Raw genomic sequence first — 18,972 nt, forward strand, 5'->3', positions numbered from 1 at the left:
TTTTTCCTCATAAGTCATGTTCCAAAGATCTCTAATCTTTTTTTTTTTTTTTTTTCCACTCTCTCTCTCTCCTGGATCCTTCCTCGTTTGTTTTTCTTGAAGTGTAGGGCTCAAAACTGAACTCAGTACTCCAAGTGAGGCCTCACAAGTGCTGAATGGAATGGAAGGTTCAGTAAAAGTCAGTATGCTATTGTAGAGTTGTACTGGTGGGGGGTTGCAACAGGAACAAACAATTGGCTCAAATTCAGTTTATGGTCCAGTCTAATCCCTACCTCATTTTCATCAATGTGGCAGCTTAGTCCAGTTTGTATTTGTGCATGCAATTGTTCTGTCCCAAGTACCAGATGTTGAACTACAACAAGGACAAGTTATAATGCAAATGATGTTTAGAATTCAAAACTGTGCGATTTAAATGATGCAGAGGGGTAGCTTGTATGCTAAATCTAGGTGGGTGATCTTTTAAAATGCTGATCTGGGAGAGAAAAGAAATCTAAGTTGCAGAAATCCACACCACACAAGAGCTGATTATGGAGAGAGAACTTTACTACATAAAATGTGGGTAGTGAATTTTAAAATGATTTGAATTAATAAATTCATTAACACTTTTAATGCCATCATTGATCAATAAAACACTGAAAAAGTATGCAGATTGTCCGCATATTGAGTAAGAAGGCAGCAACATCGCTGCCACCTTAGTTAAAATCACGGCAATGCGAGAGAACATACATACATAAGTGAATTCAGATATGAACAATGCTGAATAGGAAAATGTACTTTCAAGTTTTCCCAAATTTTATAAGGCAACAACGTACAGCATGGCAGCACAAGCACTGTAGTTAGATCTATAGATTCCAACCCGGATGCACTGCAGTGCTCAAATCAGCTAATACAAACAAAAAAAATTGCATTTGAACCATAATTCTTTGTTGTGCAAAAAAGGCTTCACTGGAAAAATAAAATACAGCTTCAACATTTCACTGGAAAAATAATATACAGCTTCATGGAGATGTCCCCAAATCAAGAAATCGACACTCTTAACTGGTGGTAGTATTTGGAATATCTTGAGCATCAGCCAAGTGTAGTTTTTGTCTAGAACAAAGTGTTAAGGAGTTATATTTTTCACATAATGAAGCACAACTACTTGCATATTTACTTTGTATATAGCTCTGATGCATTGGTATTTAATATTTATACAGAAAGTTAGACTTGAGGAACAATACATGGGGCTTGAGAAACTGGGATACTACTATGCATTACTGCATTTATACACAAAGCCAAAGTGTGCATGGCAAAGAGGAAACACACTGTCTGCATTTAAACAGCTCACTGTCCGTATCTTTTCTTTCACTGCAGAGACTAAATGGACTGAGGCAAGTTTTCCCATAAAAGTAATACACAATAAATGTTTATTATTTTTCTTGCTTAAGAAGATACTAATTCAGTCTCTAAATGTGAACTTAACAGTAAAACCTTAAAAATGGGAATAGTGACATTTAAAAACTGGAGGATGGAGGTATCTAGAAAAAGAACAGCCCTGGTTATGTACATTTATATTTAAAAAGTAGTAAACAGTCTGGCTCAGCATTTTGGTGTACATACCATTAACTGTTGGGTTGGTATGAGGTCATCTAAAATGTGTACCAGAATCTTTGTATTAAGATGCAACATTTCTTTTCATGCAAAAAATCTTTACCATAGTTAAATTAGATATTTAACCAAAAAAGGATACATAGAAGAATTCAATTCTTCCAGCTGCAATGTAAATGGACAAAGGATATGAAAAAGCACTGTAGTTCATTAATCAAATAAACATGTCAGAAGTATAATTACTAATGGTACCCAACATAAATTTCACCATTACAAAATGCAACACAAATTTTCATAAAAATACTTCAGATTACTAGTACTGATGGTCTAAAAGCAAAGATAAACCTACATGTTATAAGAAGTTCAAAGAAATTATGTTTATCAGATACTTAACTTCATTAATGTTTACAAAATAAGGTGCTGAATAAAGGAAAAAGTATTGAGTTTAAAAATAAAAGTCTAGAGTCTCTTCTACAGCTGCTCTTCACCAGCTGCAAGTAGAAGGATTACAACTGAGATGACTGCAGTCCCCTGATATTCAGAATAGCTTAAACAATCTTTAACTCGCACCAGTTTACACTTTAGGCTGCACTACAGTGTACTACCTAGCAAAATTGCTCTAAGGAGCAGTCTGTAACACAGGACATACATATTTTCTCAAACAGGGGGAACATCTTAGTTCATTAAACCACATTTTTTTCAATACACCTAACCCTGAATCCATATGTCTTAAAGTTGTACAGAAAATTGTAACCCTATTCACTGCTACATGTGTTCCTGAACTCAGATCTAGTTCTGAGGAACACTTTCCAAAGGAAGCCCCCTTCTTCCTTTACTTTACTTACATCTGATAGCAGCCTGTCCAAATTGGAGTCACTGGCTATTTTTCTCTTATCTTCAGGAAGTTCTTCCAACTCCCCATATAGTTCCAAGTTCAAGCGTGCCAGCTTCTCCTGCATACTCCGCACATGTTCCATCTGTTCTATGGAACATTCATTTCCTGGAAAAAGGGAAAAAAAAAGATTAATCAGACTTCTGAAAAAGTTTTACAGTAAGGAAGACAGCAAAGGCCAGATTACATGTCCATCTTAGGTTTCCATGCTACATGCGAGAAAGCATTTCAATATATTTTCCTTCCACATGATTCATTTGTGGCTTCTATATTCACATTTGATGTGATAATAAATTACTATGCATGTATTAATACCAGCCAGTTCAATGGCAAGAGAGGGACATTTTAACAAGGTGGGGCATTAATTACCCTGCTCTGAGTGAAGGATGTATATGCTAGTTTTAGTTCACACTTAACCCTTCTCTAGACCGGACCTTTATTTTTTAACTTAAAGAAGCTGGTCTGACTAATCTTCTTCCTATGCTAGGTTTAGGTTCAAGCACCTGAGGCCAGAAGAGCCTATCCAGAGTCCTATCATACAGGAAACTGTGACATCATTTCGTAATCAAGCAGAAGAGTAACTTGGGCCATGCAAGTTAAAAGCAAAATATCTTCAACTCCACTAGACTCAATCCAGCTCCTACTGAAATCAATGGTAAAGCTCCACATAATCCCAGTGCTTTATATACTACAAGATCAGGGTGCTAAATAAGAGCAAGCTTATTTCATGGCTACATATTAAGTACTGCAGTGCAAAAGTAGTTTTAAAACTGTTACTATACGCCAAAATAGCAAGTTTGATATGCTGTACCGATTACAATACCAAATCTTCGAACAATACATAGACACTTCAATTAATAGGGTCACTATCACAAAAAAAGGATTTGAAGTGAGAGATTATGTTCAACTGAGCTTTAATCAAACAAAGACCAACATGCTCATCTAAAACAAAATTAATCCGTCTGTAGCTACTGTAGTTAGAATATCTGCTTGCAAAAACTAGTATCTTATACCTGCGAAGGCAGCAGTAGTGCAAAGAAAACCCACGTATTTACCAAATGCTTGGAGTTTGCCAGAATGGAAGTCATTCAAAAGGCTCAGTAGTCCCTTTTCCATCTCCTGGACATCTGATACATCTGTGAGAAAGGAGTGCTGTATTGGAGCAGCCTGTGCTCCTTTTCCTTCTGTTGCAGGAGGTTTCGCTTTCTCTTTTGTTATTCTAAAAGGAAAAAGGATACATTTAATTTTATTTTACTTTTATTTAAAAGAAAAAGGGGGGCATAAGGCGGGAGGGAGCGAAGGAGGGGGAGAGAGAGAGACTATTTCTTCCTCTGGAGAGCTTAATCAAGTTATAAAAAAAGGATCTCAGATTTGCCTTAAGCACAAAGACTCATACCACTATCATAACAATAACAAAGGGATCCAAGAATCTGCTTTCCTGTTATCACTATAAAGTATAAGAGAATGTACAGATTTCCCTTTTAAAAGTATTAAGAAAAAGACTTTGGATTTCCCCAAAACTTCAGTTAAGCAGATTCTTGGGACTCCAGTTAGCATCAAACTGGGCCCCTGGGATGTTAAAATGGCAGCCCAATTCACAGAGTAGATACTAAAACAGTGGCAGTTATTTCTAAAAGCTGCTTTAAAATTCATAAAATATGCATTAATGGTTGGTGATTATTTATCTAAGCTTTTAACTCATCACTAGGGACCTATTTTCCCTTCAATAAAACCTCATGAAAATCAAATGTATTCTTGAATACTCTATAATATATAAAAGCATATAGAATGTTTAAGTAAATTCAGTGTTATTATTTAAATCCTCCTGACACAAATAGTTTTGTTGGCTGAATATAATCTGCAAACATGGATTTAAACTGTGGTAAATTGCCATATGACCAGTTGCGTTTGAGGCAAGTTAATAAAACTTGACCATCCAGAGACATGACCTGTACATAGAAAATATTTTAAGTCAAAATACAACAACTGGAGGCAAATCCTTCTTAAATCAATGCTGTTACTTTCCTGCCACATTTTGCCACATGAGGAATAATTCTACAATTTTCAAATGTTACTGAGTCCTATAACTGTAAATCACAAATCAATTGTAGGAATAATTCTACAATTTTCAAATGTTACTGAGTCCTATAACTGTTAATCACAAATCAAACAATATCAGCTGTAACTACAGTAGATGCTTTGCTTTTTGGTTAGTCTATTAATTATTTCCCTCAAAACACTGTATTTTTTCATGAAATGCAGGGGATAAAGACTATATACTGTAGCTCTGAATGACAGTCAACAAGCTTCCGCATTCTGCCAATACCGGTTCCTTTACACTAGTTTTCAATGTAGCATTAGCAGATTAGATAAACATCTGTAGTAGTTAATCTACTAGTGTTTTTAGAATTTTTGTTCTCATTCTTGGTCACTGGCAACTTGCAGTAGTTCACTGTTTAACAGTGAACTAATACTTTTCATTCAAACCCTACCACTTCCATCAAGCCTTTCACTTGCATATCACTGGCATATATACACATGCGAATAATGCGCGTGAAGGCTCCAGAGCTTATTGCTCCAGAGCTTTTTTCATGAGTAGCAGCATACATGTAGACACTGTCCTGGGCTGGGGCACAGGGTTTGCTAGTGTGGGGCAAGCTAGCAGGCAGCCCCTGCACCGAGAAACCCTGAGCTCCACACAGCCGCTTGGCAGCACATGGAGACAGAGGGAACAGTATGAATTATATGTATATAAGAGCACCTGGTGAAGGAAACTGGTTCATGATAGCTTGTGCTAGATACGCAAGCACACCCCGGTCTATATAGACAGATAGAGTCAAAGTGCTGTGGTCCTGGGCATATGCATAGATGCTGCTCCCAGGAGCGGTTGACTCCTGTGTGAGGTGCACCAGACTTTATTGCTCTGCCTTAATTGCATATGCAGATACACGCTTTGCATCTTGAGTTGGTCTATAAAAGGTGCATAGGCCTACCTGACCTTCTGATAGATGCAGACACATACAGGTTTTGTGAACAAAAGCTCACTCCATCAAATGCCAATATAGATCAGAAAGTCAGGCAGAGATGTACCTTTACTGACTAAACTACACTAAATATCAACTCTACTAACATTCATCTCTACCCATGGTGAGGGTGCATGTGTTCATCTCATCAGCCACTGATGTGTTACAGAGCTCCCAAATTCTTGAATTCCCATGCAGGGAAAGCAGGGATGACCCTCCCCCCTGACAGTGACCTGAAGTATATTTTGCCCCACAATCCTAGCCCAAACTCTTCTCCTTATGTAACTGCACTGCACCCAGGAATCAGCTGCTTCTCCCAATGCTGTTGCAGCACCCCGGGGACTTTCTCTCACCCTCACCGCACGGCCACAGTTCAGGACGCCTAGCCATCAGAACCTCCTACCCCCGGAAGACGCTTTCTCAGCCTGACAAAGGTATTTATACTCCAAAACCTGCAAAGAAGAATTTTTCCCAACTCTTTGAGATGCTCTAATACAAGGCATCACATTTACTCCAAGAACTTTGTCTGACGAAGACAGCCAGGCATTCATTCCAAAGTTGGCCCTACTCCATCCCAATCCGCGCTTGGCCCAATGAGAGGGATCTCCCCGCCTCACTCCCCTGAGAAATACCTGCCGCTCCCAGAATGCCAGAGGCCAGGGCTACAACCCTCCTCCTGGGCTACCCCTCATCGCCCAAGAAGCCCCAGGCCCATGGGGGGGGAATGAGGAGATGGGTCAGTATAAACCAGCGACGTTGCCCCCCCCGCCGCGGGCGTTCCAACGCCTCAGTGCCCCCGAACGCGTGTGCGCTCTCAGCCGTTGGCCTTGACTGTTGGCTTGGAACGGGCAGGTTACTTCCCCCCGCCACCCCCGCGAGCGCGAGGCCCGGCCCGGCCCGGCGGCGCCACCCACCGCTTCAGCTTGGGCCTCTGGGCCGCGGGCTGCGGTGCGGCGGGGGCAAAGGCCGTGCTCTTGCTGGCAGGCAGAGCGCCCTTCTTGGCGCCGGCGGCCGGGGCGGGGTGCGTGCTGGAGGCCTTGGGGCTCCGCCGCTTCATCTTCCGCTCCTCCATGGCGGCCGGCCAGCCCCAGCGTCCCGGAAGCGACCGCCCAGCGGGCGGCCCCGGTCCCGGCCCTAGCCCCAGCCCCAGGGTCACATCCCGCCCCGGCCCGGCCGGCTTGTTTAGGGAAGTGACGCTCCTGAGTCATGTGACCGAGAGTTCGGGGAAGGGCCCTAGCAGGGGGAGGGGGCAGCGCGGTGTATGCTGGGAGTTAGAGTACGAGTCCAGCGAGGCGCCTGGGAGTGAGCGAAAATGGGTTCCCAACATTCCCCGCGGTAGGAGGGCATCGAGCCCTGAGAGGGAGGAGGGGGCTGCACTTTCCTGGCCTCGCCCCCTCGCGGAGTCTGGCTAGAGCGGGCTTGGCTCCGCCCCCATCGTGCCCTCCCTCCAATTACAAGGCAGCTCCTGCCGGCCAGGCTCCCCCCCCCCCGCCCCCTCAGCTTGTGAAGCTCTGCCTGTGTGGGGGTAGGAGGCAGGATTGACTGCGAGGCGGCTCTGGCTGCAGCGCCGGTTGTGTGGCAGCCGCGGGGGGAGGGGTAGGCCACGCCCCCACGGTCCCCTCCCCCCTCTTCCTCATTGCCAGGGGCTGGTTGCCTTCCCCGAGCTGATCTTTATGCTGCAGAGCAAGCATGTCCTCGGTTATGGCTGTTCGCTCAGAAAAGGCCCAAATAGCAGCGTGTCAGGTCCGTAGCCCTCAACAAAGAGCTGAGGTTAGCCAAAGAAGAATTTTGGCTGAGGAAAATGGCCCGGCATTCACTTCAAGGCTTATGGGGCAAAACCCTTCTCGGGCCACCCCAAACCACACGTCTCCATGCTGTCGGAAGCTGGGCGCTGCCCACCTGAAGCTGGTGCTCGTGTGCCAGCCTGGCAACCAACAGCCCCCGAGAGGTGTTGCCCCTTGCCCAGAGTAAGGAGCTGAGTTTGAGCTAGGATTATAGGGTAAAACCCCCTTCAGATCATTGCAGACCATATGTCCCTGTGCCCAGGAGACTCTCCTGAAGAAGTACCAGCTCAACCCAAAGCTTGATTTTTGTATGCCAGCCTTCAAACAGGGGTTGCCAGCTCTTAGCTATTCTGAGAGATTTTTTTTCCCCCAACATGACATGTCACTAATTCAACCCATTCACAATATCAGTCTCCGAGACTGCTTTCAATAGCCACCGCTGATTCTGGTAGACTCCCAACCAAACTGGGAGAATTGGCAATCTACTGCCAACCAATGCCCACCCAGGCCTGTGTGCTGTTTACATAGCACTGAATAAGAAGCTGATTTTGGGCAGGGATTATGGGTGAAATTTTTTTCATGTCACCCCAAACCACAGGTCTCTGCCACCAAGAGACTCTTTTGAAGAAGCCTGGGCAGGATGGTGCCCAATCCAAAAGTCATTTTTTTGTATTGTAGCATGCCTACTGATAAGGAACTGGGAACTGGGAATAGGGAACCAACTTCAGCTCCATCCCTTTGGAGTACTTGGTGTCAACTTCTGACCCTCATGTCTGTCCCTGTTGTTGAGTCAGCACTTTTCAAAGTTGAGCTGAGCCCCCCTTTGTGTTACAATTTTGTCCATGCCCCCTTTCATCCAGATAAAAACACACATGCAAAATATGCTTTCATAAACATAACAGAGACTAACACAAATGACCTAATTATATTACCTATGCCCATCAATTTCAAATTCCCAAATACTGTACTTACCACTTACTGTGCAGGGTGTGCCTGTTTCTCTGCAGACAATTTACCAATTTGTGGCAAGATTTTTTTAAACCAATACTCTGAGGTTGTCCCACACTTCCAGTCTCCAATGATACTTTTCACAGAGACAGTATCTGTGTGAGATTCTGTACAGCTGCAGCATAAAGAACCAGAACTGAACAGGATCAGGAATCTCAGAGCCTGGAGAGCACTACTCAACAGCCTCCATTAATTTATTCTGAGAGCCTGTGGAGTGGGCTCTTGTTTTCCAACCCTACTTTTCAACCTGGAGGGATGTGACCAGTGGGGTTCCCCAGGGCTCGGTCCTCAGGCCCACACTGTTCAACATCTTCATCAGTGAATTGGACGAGGAGGTGAAAAGCTCCTTGTTCAAGTTTGCGGATGACACTAAGATGTGGGGAGAAGTGGGCATGTTAGAAGGGAGGGACAGGCTACTATTAGATCTAGACAGGTTACATGGGTGGGTGGATGAGAATAGAATGGGTTCAACACTGACAAGTGCAAGGTACTGCACCTGGGAAGGAAGAACCAGCAGCATACCTACAGGCTGGGGAACTCCCTTCTTGTCAGCACAGAGGCAGAAAAGGATCTTGGAGTCATTATTGATTCCAAGACAAACATGGGCTGCCAATGGGAGGACATAGTCAGGAAGGCTAACCACATCTTGTCATGCATCCACAGATGCATCATGACCAGGTCCAAGGAGGTGATCCTACCTCTCTGTGCGACATTGGTCAGGCTGCAGTTGGAGTACTGCGTCCAGTTCTGGGCACTGCACTTCAGGAGGGATGTGGCCAGCATTGACAGGGTCCAGAGGAGAGCCACTCACATGATCAGGGGGCAGCAGGGCAGGCCCTACAAAGAGAGGGTATGGGACCTGAACCTGTTCAGTCTTCACACGAGAAGGCTGAGAGGGGATCTGGTGGCCATCTATAAATTTACCAAGGAGGACCAGCGGAGAATAGGAGAGACCCTGTTCCCCTAAACACTACCAGGAGTAACTAGGAATAATAGCCATGAGTTGACTGAAAGTAGGTTCAGGCTGGACATCAGGAAGCACTACTTCACAGTCAGGGCGGCTAGGATCTGAAACTAACTTCCAAGGGAAGTGGTGCTCGCTCCTACCCTGGGGGTCTTCAGAAGGCAGCTAGATAATCACCTGGCCGGGGTCATTTGACCCCAGCATTCTTTCCTGCCCATGGCAGGGAGTCGGACTTGGTGATCTGCTTAGGTCCCTTCCGACCCTACCAACTATGAAACTGAGACAAAATAGAGATGAGGAAAGGTAGTTAGGGATTTGCTATACGTGGTCTTCAGTCTGCGGTATGGGAGTAATACCTAATTTATGTGACTATTATGTAAAATAGTCACTCCCTCTTCCAATACCAGTTACTTGAAATGTGAATTAGGGTTGATGACCATCACTGTCACAAGTGGCGTAAGCTCAGAGTGAAGGTTCTTTCTGTGCTCACAGCAGTTTCAGAAATCTCCAGAAAATGACGCTGTTTCTCTGGCTACTAAAGATGATAGTAAGTGATATTAGCTAAAAGTCACTGTTCATCTTTTGCTGTCCCAGTACATTCCATTTGTCACAGCATAAATGTATAGTGAGATACTCACTGTAGAGAATTGATCACCAGTGGTCAAAGATGGTAGAGTTGTAGCTTGCTATTCTTCTTTACTTAACTAAGCTCTCTTCTCTGCATCTCCTGCTGCAGGAGTGTCAAACTCATTTGGGTTGGACTAGGGACAAGAGTTACACTTAAACTGGTTTAAGTGATCAGAAACTGGTTTAAACCTGTAACAGAACAGAAGTTCAATGCACATGAGCCACTTTCAAAATGGCTGAAACTGGTTTAAGATGAAGTTGGTTGAATGTAGTATCAGACTTAATTAATTTAGGTAAAACTGGTTTATGAAACTTCTGTCCCAGACCCCTTCCTGGTTCAAGATAAATTGGAGTCACCCAGTATGCTTTGCAGCCCTGGGCTGGGCTGGGCTGTGCTGTCTGCTCCAGAGAGCAGAGCTGGCCCCACCCCTCTGCTTCCCTAGCTGGAGCAGTGAGAGTTGGCTCACTGGCTGGCTAATTGCCCCCCAATAGGCAAACCCCAGCTGGGGTCTAGGGCCAGGGATGGGGGTTAAACTCACCTTATCCTGAGTACAGAACTGCCCTGCCCTCCTGGCTTACTTAGTGCTAGCTATGACTGTGGACTACAAATCCCAGAGGCACCTGGAAGCAGGAAGAGAAAGTGCTGATAAGCAACCCTGTGGAGTCCTGCTGCAGTGATTGTGGGCTACAAATCCTAGAGAGCTCAGGGGCAGCACACAGCCCATGCTGACTAACAGTGCCAGAGAGCTGTGCCTTAGTGCCTTTCCCCCAGCTTCTGGCTTGAGGCACTACAGGCATGTGGCTGAATTTCCTGAATCAAAACTGAATGTCTGTTCATTTGCTTATTGGCACAATCTTTGCAGCTTAGATTAATGTGCAAAGACTAAATCAATTCAGCCTCAAGCTTTTTGACCGTGTGTACTTAGCCCAGGTGTACCATATCTAAATTTCAGGGTTTCACCTTCTCACAGGCCACACAACCCACCTCTATCACCGGCAGTAACACTTGCAGCTGACTGTACCAACAGCCGCTCAGGCATTAAACCTCACAGCTGCTTCAGCTGCTTTGTCAACATGAGGGTTATATAACTACTGCAAGGTGAACAACAACAGTGTTAACTGCCAGGTGCTGCCCCACTGACAGAATTTCTGGACCTATGGGCCAGACCTGAAGATGGGTCTGTAAGACTGCAAGAAGCCCCATTGGCTGTGATCTTTCAGGATAACTTCCTTCCAGATGAAAATTGTAGTAGTGCTTCCCATCCTGGTCCCAGGGTATTTTGAGTGGTCTGAAGCCAATCATTTTTACCACAGAGAAGCCAAGCACACCTCTGTCACATGTCTCTCATTCTCCCTGTTTGCCCTGGGAGGCAGGTAAATGTGTATTGTGAAAGATAAATGTAACCCTTCTTGCAGTGGGGTGCAGGTGTGTGGCAGTGGTGACTCAAGTTTCACCCAACAGTACTTCAGTTTAACAGGAAGGGACAAACAAGCATGATTTATATACACACATAAGTATTCAAACCTGTAACCCAGCATGGAAACCTGATAACACAGTTATCTCTTTGAATAATGCAACTTATTATTCCAACAGTCTCACAAGGACCCTCCCAGCTGAGAATCTTCACCTTGTGCACAGCCTAACCTGTTGGAGAAGGCAAAAGGATTTCCACTGCCTGCACTAACTTCTGCGGCCTTTTCTTTGCTACTTGCTGGGGTCTTCTTCATGCAAAAGTTCATCTTTCTCCCAGCGGCACTCAGACCAGGCTCATCCATGGTCTTCCTACTGCCTCTTTCAATGGTGCTTGGAGCATATGTGGGAGCAAGAGGTCTTACTCTAACCACACTGGTTCCAGGCAAAATGAACCCTATATTGCAGTTCCTCTTTCTCTCTTCTCTACCTGCTAGCCCTCAAGGCAGGTTGGGAGCCTTAGTTCAATCCAGCTCCCTAGGTGTCGTTTTCCTGGGCTTTGGGTGGCCTCACCTCTCTTTGCTTAACTACTTGCAACCTAGATACAGTCAGTGCAAATTTCAGAATTTGTCTGACATTCAAGGGTTTCTATTCAAAGCACAGCTGGAGGTGGTCATAGGAGTTTTGATTGAGAATAAAAGCCTAACGCAAAGGTAATTGTGCAACTGAGATCATCCTCAGTGCTTCATGAGTGCTAGTTATATCACTTTTTAAGGAGAAACTGTTTATTTTGGAACAAAATATTTCCAACGTTCTTAAAAGTTTTCCAGCCTAATAAATTTCAATGAATTTTAAGCCTTATTTTCTTCCCCAGGTGTCTGCAGTAAAATTGTACTGTCAATTTTAGACAATTTCAGAGAAAGATGTTAAATAAATTTCAGGTACTAACATGCTTTTGGGTCCCTCTCATCAGCCATAAACACTTACAGTTTACAGTCATTTGTTCCCATTTGGAAGTGTTTTACTTTTCTTTGCTGCTGCTTAAAAGACCCAAACAAAAAGGGAAATATGGAGTTATGCATATGGAGATATTTACCAGCATAATTACATCACTAAAACTACACAACTATAGGTATATCAGTATAACTATGTATGGAGATACAATATCAGAATAAGCATTCATGCAAGGCATTATAGCGTTATATCACTGTAAATATACTAGCAAATTTTCTTGTGTAGACATAAAAAGTATGATCCTGCAAGTTTCTCTACAGAGTTGTATCTCCATATTTAGGTGATTTCAGAAGGGCGCTCTCTCTGGGTTTAAAGTTACATCCATGGCAAACAGCTTATAGATTTAGGATGTGATCAAAAGTGAAACTGACTATATTTAAAAAACCATCAAGTGGCCAAAATCCGAGCCACAAAGGCATATGTTATCTAAGGTTCATAGGATTTTGGGGGGTGTTATCTTTTATTGGATCAACTGTATGGACAAGCTTTTTAATGCAAGATATTCTTCATCAAGATTGAGGTGGTTGTGGATTCTCCATCATAAGAAGTAGACTTCAATATCTTTTGTGTGTTGGTAGTGTTAAAGTGAGGTAGCCATGATAGTCCAGCAATTATGCGAGAGGCAAGGACACTTTTGGCTTGACACCCAGTTGCATGTTTGAAATAAAGTTAGGCAAGCTTTCAAATGCAATACATTCTTCATCAGGTCTAAGGTTCATAGCAAACTTTAGATGTTACTTCTGATTACATTCTGTTAAAAATGTTCAGACATCGGGGTGATTGTTCAGTGAATGGCATGTTTTTAATACCTGAGGTGTTTCATGTTTCACAGTACCTGCAGGGCCCTGCCTTATATTGAGTGCAGCTCTGCTTTGGGAGTCCTCCCAATTGTCTCTGGGAGTGACACCCACAATTCCTTTCAGTACCTTCATCTGTTCTCCAGGTGGCAGCATGAGTTCACCCAATAGATCTGTTAATAACTTTATATTCTATCTTTCATATCCACAAAGCAGTGGCTTAACTGTTCTTATTTAAACAAAGTTATTTGCTTGGGAATAACAAATGCTGTTGTAGTACTATTATAACAAATACATTTCCAGCATTTCTATTGTGTTTTCTCAAATAGTACAAGATGAGAAGATGGGAGAATAAGTGTCTGGTGGTATTATTTCTTAATTTAATTATAAATTAAGTCCTCAAATTATATTTAAAAAGTGTTAATGCATGCAGCAACTTTGTACTATCATGCTTGGATAACCAGTAATGTCAGCTTCAATTTCTAAGATAGAAAGTCAAGGCACCAAAGAATATAGTCTCATTTTATTTCTTCAAATGACTTTTCTGTGACCTCAGAAAACAATTTGAACAATTCAAAGCTGGCCCTAAGAAGCTGTTGTAACAAGTTTTAATCTTAAACGGGAATGCAAAGAAACGTGCACATTAAAACAACTCTTCCAAAATGCTAGTAATTGCATTTTTTGAGAAAGCCCTGGGAATCCAATTTTGGATAATGTGTGTCATGAGAGAAGGCAGGAAAACAGATGTTTACTCTTAACTATTTTAATGGTATTCATATTTCCTATTTCTTCATGCCCGCAAATAATTGTTCAGTTTTAAATGAAATCTTCTTGAAGCCCAGCACTAGAGAAAGCAGTAGACTGGTCAGGTTTTGCAGTGAATCTGTGAAAAGGGCCAAAAAAGCGCATTAGATTTGGCAACCCTACTCCTTATTAATTTTTTCTTTTCCCATTTGAGATACTTTCTGTTCACATGGTCTGGAAGTTAAAACAAAGCTCTCTGTGTCATGACTCCTAAGTTTTATTTTCATCTGTTACTGATTTGACCTTGAGCAATGAATAAACCCCCAATCTCACAAACATTCATGCACATCTAAGTTTAAGCAGGTAAGAAGTTCGTTCCCTTGTAGGCAATAGTGCTGTTCACTTACTTGAAGTGAAGAATATGAATAAGTTTTTGTAGATCAGAGCTATTCTCTCAGCAGGTGTGTCTACATGTGCAATTAATGCAACTGAATATACTCTAATGCAGTTTGAGCTGGAGTAAACTAATCCTGACCTCACATTCTACCTGTGCTTTTAAGCATAGTACTTTATTGCACAGTACCTGTGTTTGATGGGACTATCCTACAATGGAGTAAATTTATCTACCATGCACTAGTTGTGGCACAAGTGTTGACAGTGACACTTTACTGCACATTAAATTAGTCTAATGCTCAGTAAAGTGCATGTGTAGATGCACCCAGTATATTCCACCATTTTATTCCACTTAAATGAGAAGTATTTATATCTTGGGGCAAACGTGATCTATGCAAGTACAAATGTGACTATTTCCTGTATTTCTTAATGAGCTAGTCCTTCACATGGTAATTTCATTATTTTATCTTTTATAGCTCTGAGGCACAATGCTCCTCACTTCTTTATTTCACATGCCTTCTGGAGTGGTCCATAAACCTTAATTATTTCTGAATTACCATTTAAAAACCCTCTGGCACTCACAAAAAAACCTTTTAGAAGTCCCACTGTTCCACAAAGTGTCCCAAGGATAAAAATATTGTGTTGTATTTTTTTCCTCAAACCTTCTTGTCTTGTTTTTTTTTATACTGTTAGACTGTAAGCCCTTCAAGGCAAAATTTGTGCATTTTTATTCAACTTCTTCAATTTGCTAAAAAATAGCTTGTGTGCAGTCACGCCACTGTGCAAAAATAATTTGTATCATCAGCACAGATCTAGGAATTTGATTCTTAATTAACTCATTCTTTCTCTTCTGGCTCCTAAACAGTGATTCAGGCCTTATCATGCCCGTTGCCATCAGATTCCACAAGAATTAATCATATTTGACACCCTACAGAAAACACTAACTCTTGCACTTGAATGGCCTTATTTAAAACTAAGGATTTTCAAGACTTTGTGTTGGATTCTCAATTTATAAATAGAGGACAGTTTACTTTGTTTATTCTGACATCTGAACAGCGTCCATTTGTTGAAGCAGGTAAATGTTCTTCTCTGCCACCCACAAAAGCTGAAAAGTGGGAAGAGTCAAACAAAATGTGTGAAGTGTAGTTGTGCATTATGCAATGAGTATGCAATGCTTGCATACCAAAAGTATATTAACAAAATTAACTCAATCTTCTTAGGAGTTCAATGTTAAGCAACTTTCATTGGTCCCCTGGAAACTTTTGTGATGGAGGAAAATATACTGTCTCATTGACTTGCTATTTACCTAAGATACTTAAAAAACTCAGAAATCAGTTTGGTATGTGAGTTTTTTAGAACAAGTTTGCCCTTTTGGCAAAATTACTTTTACACAGCCTTGATTCTCAGGTCACCTTTTCATCTCCATTCATTCAAATGTTCCAAATGCCAACTATTGTTCTTATTCACTGCTAACAATATGTAATTTCTCTCTTACACTGACCAACTTCTTGCCTTGAAGTTTTTAAACCATGTTAGTGTCTGCATATTTAATATTGATTTTTGTAAGAAGATTTTACCCAAACTCTGCTTTATGCCCATCTCTTAATATTCACAAAATAGCATCACATTTTCATGTCCATAAACGTGGAACAGAGCCACTTTAAATCTTTAATCAGGTCATCATTAACGTTCTTGTTTTTCAGTGTTAATAACCTTTGGTTCCTCAGTCTTTCCTCTTGATTCTCACCCCTTTCAAAATTGGTCAGCAATTTTCTCAGTGCTCTGGCAGTGTTACTATTGAAATCTTTCTTAAGGCTGGCATTGGGTCAACTTTCTAGATGAATTGGTCTTTCTTGGGAAGAGGGTGAGTTAGCCTAATGGGTGACTGGCCCTAGTATACATGAAAAGGAGAAAATAAGGGCAGGCACTATGTTAGAAATGTAAATTATGGGCTCATAGGGGAAGAGTGTGAAACGATATGTGAAATTCTGCTTATTATGGATGTATTTAGACAAAACTAGGTGATACTAGCATGTGACTTTTTTATACAGTATGTGAGAAGCCAGCAGTCATAGGCTTACAAATCATTAGGACGCTGAGAAATTTGTGCCAGTGTAAAAATATCATATGCACAAGTAAGCAACATATTAATTTCTTCATTATCATAATCAAGAAGATAATGTGTGGGCAACTAAATATTGTACCTGGGCTGGTAAATGCTCACAGCAATATGGAAAATCTGCAAGGAATCTTACCTAAAACTTTCATAGTGGCTTGGTTCACTGTGTTTTTTGGGATGACTTTATGTCTTGTTTGACTTAACTTTCCTTGAGACTCTATGACTTGAAATAATATGAATATGATTTGGCTACTTTGAATTAATTAACTGGATTTAAAGCTTTTTTGGTACTATTATTTAAACATGCTTGCAGCTCATACTTTTGAGATCAATAGAATTGCGTATGTGGGAAAGCACATTGAAAATGTCCATTCCTCAAATTGTACAGATAGGCAGATTGTACAGATATCATTATGAGTTTTGTTTGAAAAACAAGTTTTTAGCAAAATGTGTTTTCTTCAATGAATAATATTCTACAGTTTTCTAAACATTGTTATGTTAAAAACACAACCCACTTTAAAACGGTGAACATCAAGAGCCAAAATACAAGGATGGCCATTGTTGTTATATGTTTTAGAGTTTTTTCTTTAGTATAAACTGTGCCCTTGGCACAAGTAACCTCTATCAATTGTTGTGGGAACTACTTTTATGGTATATAGGTCCACCTGCATGTTACTTTTAGTGTTGAGCATTACTGTACATACATTCCTGCTATACTTATAAATCCTCAGTTTGTCCCTGGATATGACCAAACTAATCCAGCTGATTTTCAGAAATGTTGTACAACTGTCAGAGAAGAACTTGTTCCTAAATTTCATAGATTTCATAGACACTAGGGTCTGGAAGGGACCTCATGAGATCATTGCGTCCAGCCCCCTAGCCATAGGTGGGAAGTCAGCTGGAATCAAGTGACCCCAGCAAGAAATAAATACAGCTGTTTTTTGAAGGAGTCCAAAGTAGGTGCTTGCACCACCTCTGGGGAGAGTTTTTTCCAGACCTTGGACACATGCCCTGAAAATAACTTTTTTCTTATATCCAGTCTAAACCAGCCTTCCTGGAATTTGTGGCCGTTAGACCTTGTTATCCCTTGGGGAGCTCTGGTGAACAGATGTTCTCCCAGGTCCTGATGTGACCCTTTTATGAAATTGTTGGCTGCCATCAAGTCCCCCCTGAGGCTTCTCTTCTCCGGACTGAAGAGTCCCAAGTCCCCCAGTCTGTCCTCATACGTCCTGCCCTCCAGGCCTTGGATCATATGAGTGGCTCTCCTCTGGACTCTCTCAAGCTTCTTCACATCCTTTCTGGGGTGGGGGGCCAATACTGGATGCAGTACTCCAGCTGTGGTCTCATCAGGGCCAAATAAAGTGGGAGGATGACTTCCCTGGTGTTGCTTGAGATGTATCGGTGGATGCACGTCAGAGTTTTGTTAGCTTTGCCTGCCACCACATCACATTGGTGGCTCATATTCACCTTGTGGTCAATCAAGACCCCCAAGGCCCTTTTGGTTGTGGTGCTACCAAGTGTAGCACTGCCAATCCTGTAAGTGTGCTGAGGGTTTTTCCTACCACATGCAGCACCTTGCACTTTTCTGCAGTGATGGCCATCTGGGTTTGGTTGGCTCATCTTGAGAGTGTGTCCAAGTTGGCCTGTATTCTCAGCCTGTCCTGTGGTGTGACATCCCTCCCCCATAATTTGGTATTGTCCACGAACTTGGCCAGTTCACATCTGACTCCCGAATCTAGATCGTTGATGGAAATGTTAAAGCGTACTGACCCGAGTACTGAGCCCTGAGGGACTCCACTGGTAACCCTGCACCATGTTGATTTTCTCCCTTCAACTAGTACTCTTTGGGTCCAACCCCATAGCCATCGGACTGTATGATGATCAAGGCCACAATTCCCCAGCTTAACCATGAGGACATCATGGGGAACTAGGCCAAAGGCCTTGAAGTCCAGATAAATGACGTCCACATCATCTCCCTTGTCCAGGACATATGTTACCTGGTCATAGAAGAAGATGAGTTGGTTAGGCAAGACCTGCCAGTCACAGAGTCATGTTGGCTGGCATTCAGAAGCTTGCATTCCGTTAGTCTGGTGTTGATGGATCGCTTGACAATTTTCTCCAGGATTTTCCCAGGGACGGACGTCAGACTGATTGGTCTATAGTTCCCTGGGTCATCCCTCCTCCCTTTCTTGTAGATAGGGACCACATTGTTTCTTTTCCAGTCATCTGGACTTCACCCGAGCACCACAGTTTTTCAAATATTCCTGCTAAGGGGGATGCAATGATGTCTGCCAGCTCTGTCAAGACCCTTGGGTGAATTCTGGTCCCGTGGACTTGTAGATGTCCAGTGTCTCAAAGTGTTCCTTCACCTGGAAGGAGGAGGCCGCTGCCTAGTGCCAGGCCGGGTCAAGCCCCCGCCCAGGCCCCTACTTGGCCCAGCCCCCAGGGAGCCGCGCGACCAGGCTGCGTAAACAGGCGCTTGAGTTAGCGCAGAGTTTGCGCAGGAGAGGGCGTAGGAGGGCACGAGACCCTGCCTGCGACCCCCCCCAGCCATAGCCAGCCCCAGCCGTAGCCAGCCTACCAGAGGCATGACACGGATGGGCACGCGC

General features: G+C 42.8%; 1 protein-coding gene across 1 annotated transcript; it reads right to left on the minus strand.

The window, feature by feature from the left end:
* Positions 1–522: 522 nt before the first annotated feature.
* Positions 523–6,695, minus strand: CCDC28A (coiled-coil domain containing 28A). Its single transcript, XM_019550176.1, has 5 exons — positions 6,417–6,695; positions 3,535–3,698; positions 2,433–2,587; positions 1,730–1,752; positions 523–1,089 (listed from the first exon to the last, which is right to left on the minus strand). Exons 1-5 carry the CDS (start codon positions 6,572–6,574, stop codon positions 1,035–1,037), a joined length of 555 nt encoding a protein of 184 aa, XP_019405721.1. The 5' UTR covers positions 6,575–6,695; the 3' UTR covers positions 523–1,034.
* Between the last annotated feature and the right edge of the window lie 12,277 nt (positions 6,696–18,972).

Source organism: Crocodylus porosus, unplaced genomic scaffold (assembly GCF_001723895.1).
Source record: "Crocodylus porosus isolate Cpor-Errol unplaced genomic scaffold, CroPor_comp1, whole genome shotgun sequence".
In the NCBI taxonomy this organism is placed as follows: Eukaryota; Metazoa; Chordata; order Crocodylia; family Crocodylidae; genus Crocodylus; species Crocodylus porosus.

Bases quoted from the DNA above. Each gene is read 5' to 3' on its own strand.
- CCDC28A (XM_019550176.1), bottom strand. From the start codon at position 6,574: ATGGAGGAGCGGAAGATGAAGCGGCGGAGCCCCAAGGCCTCCAGCACG. The intron at 3,699-6,416 runs GTGGGTGGCGCC...TTTTCCTTTTAG, and splicing joins CAGAGGCCCAAGCTGAAGCG to AATAACAAAAGAGAAAGCGA. The intron at 1,090-1,729 runs GTATCCTTTTTT...ACTTTGTTCTAG, and splicing joins GAAGAATTGAATTCTTCTAT to ACAAAAACTACACTTGGCTG.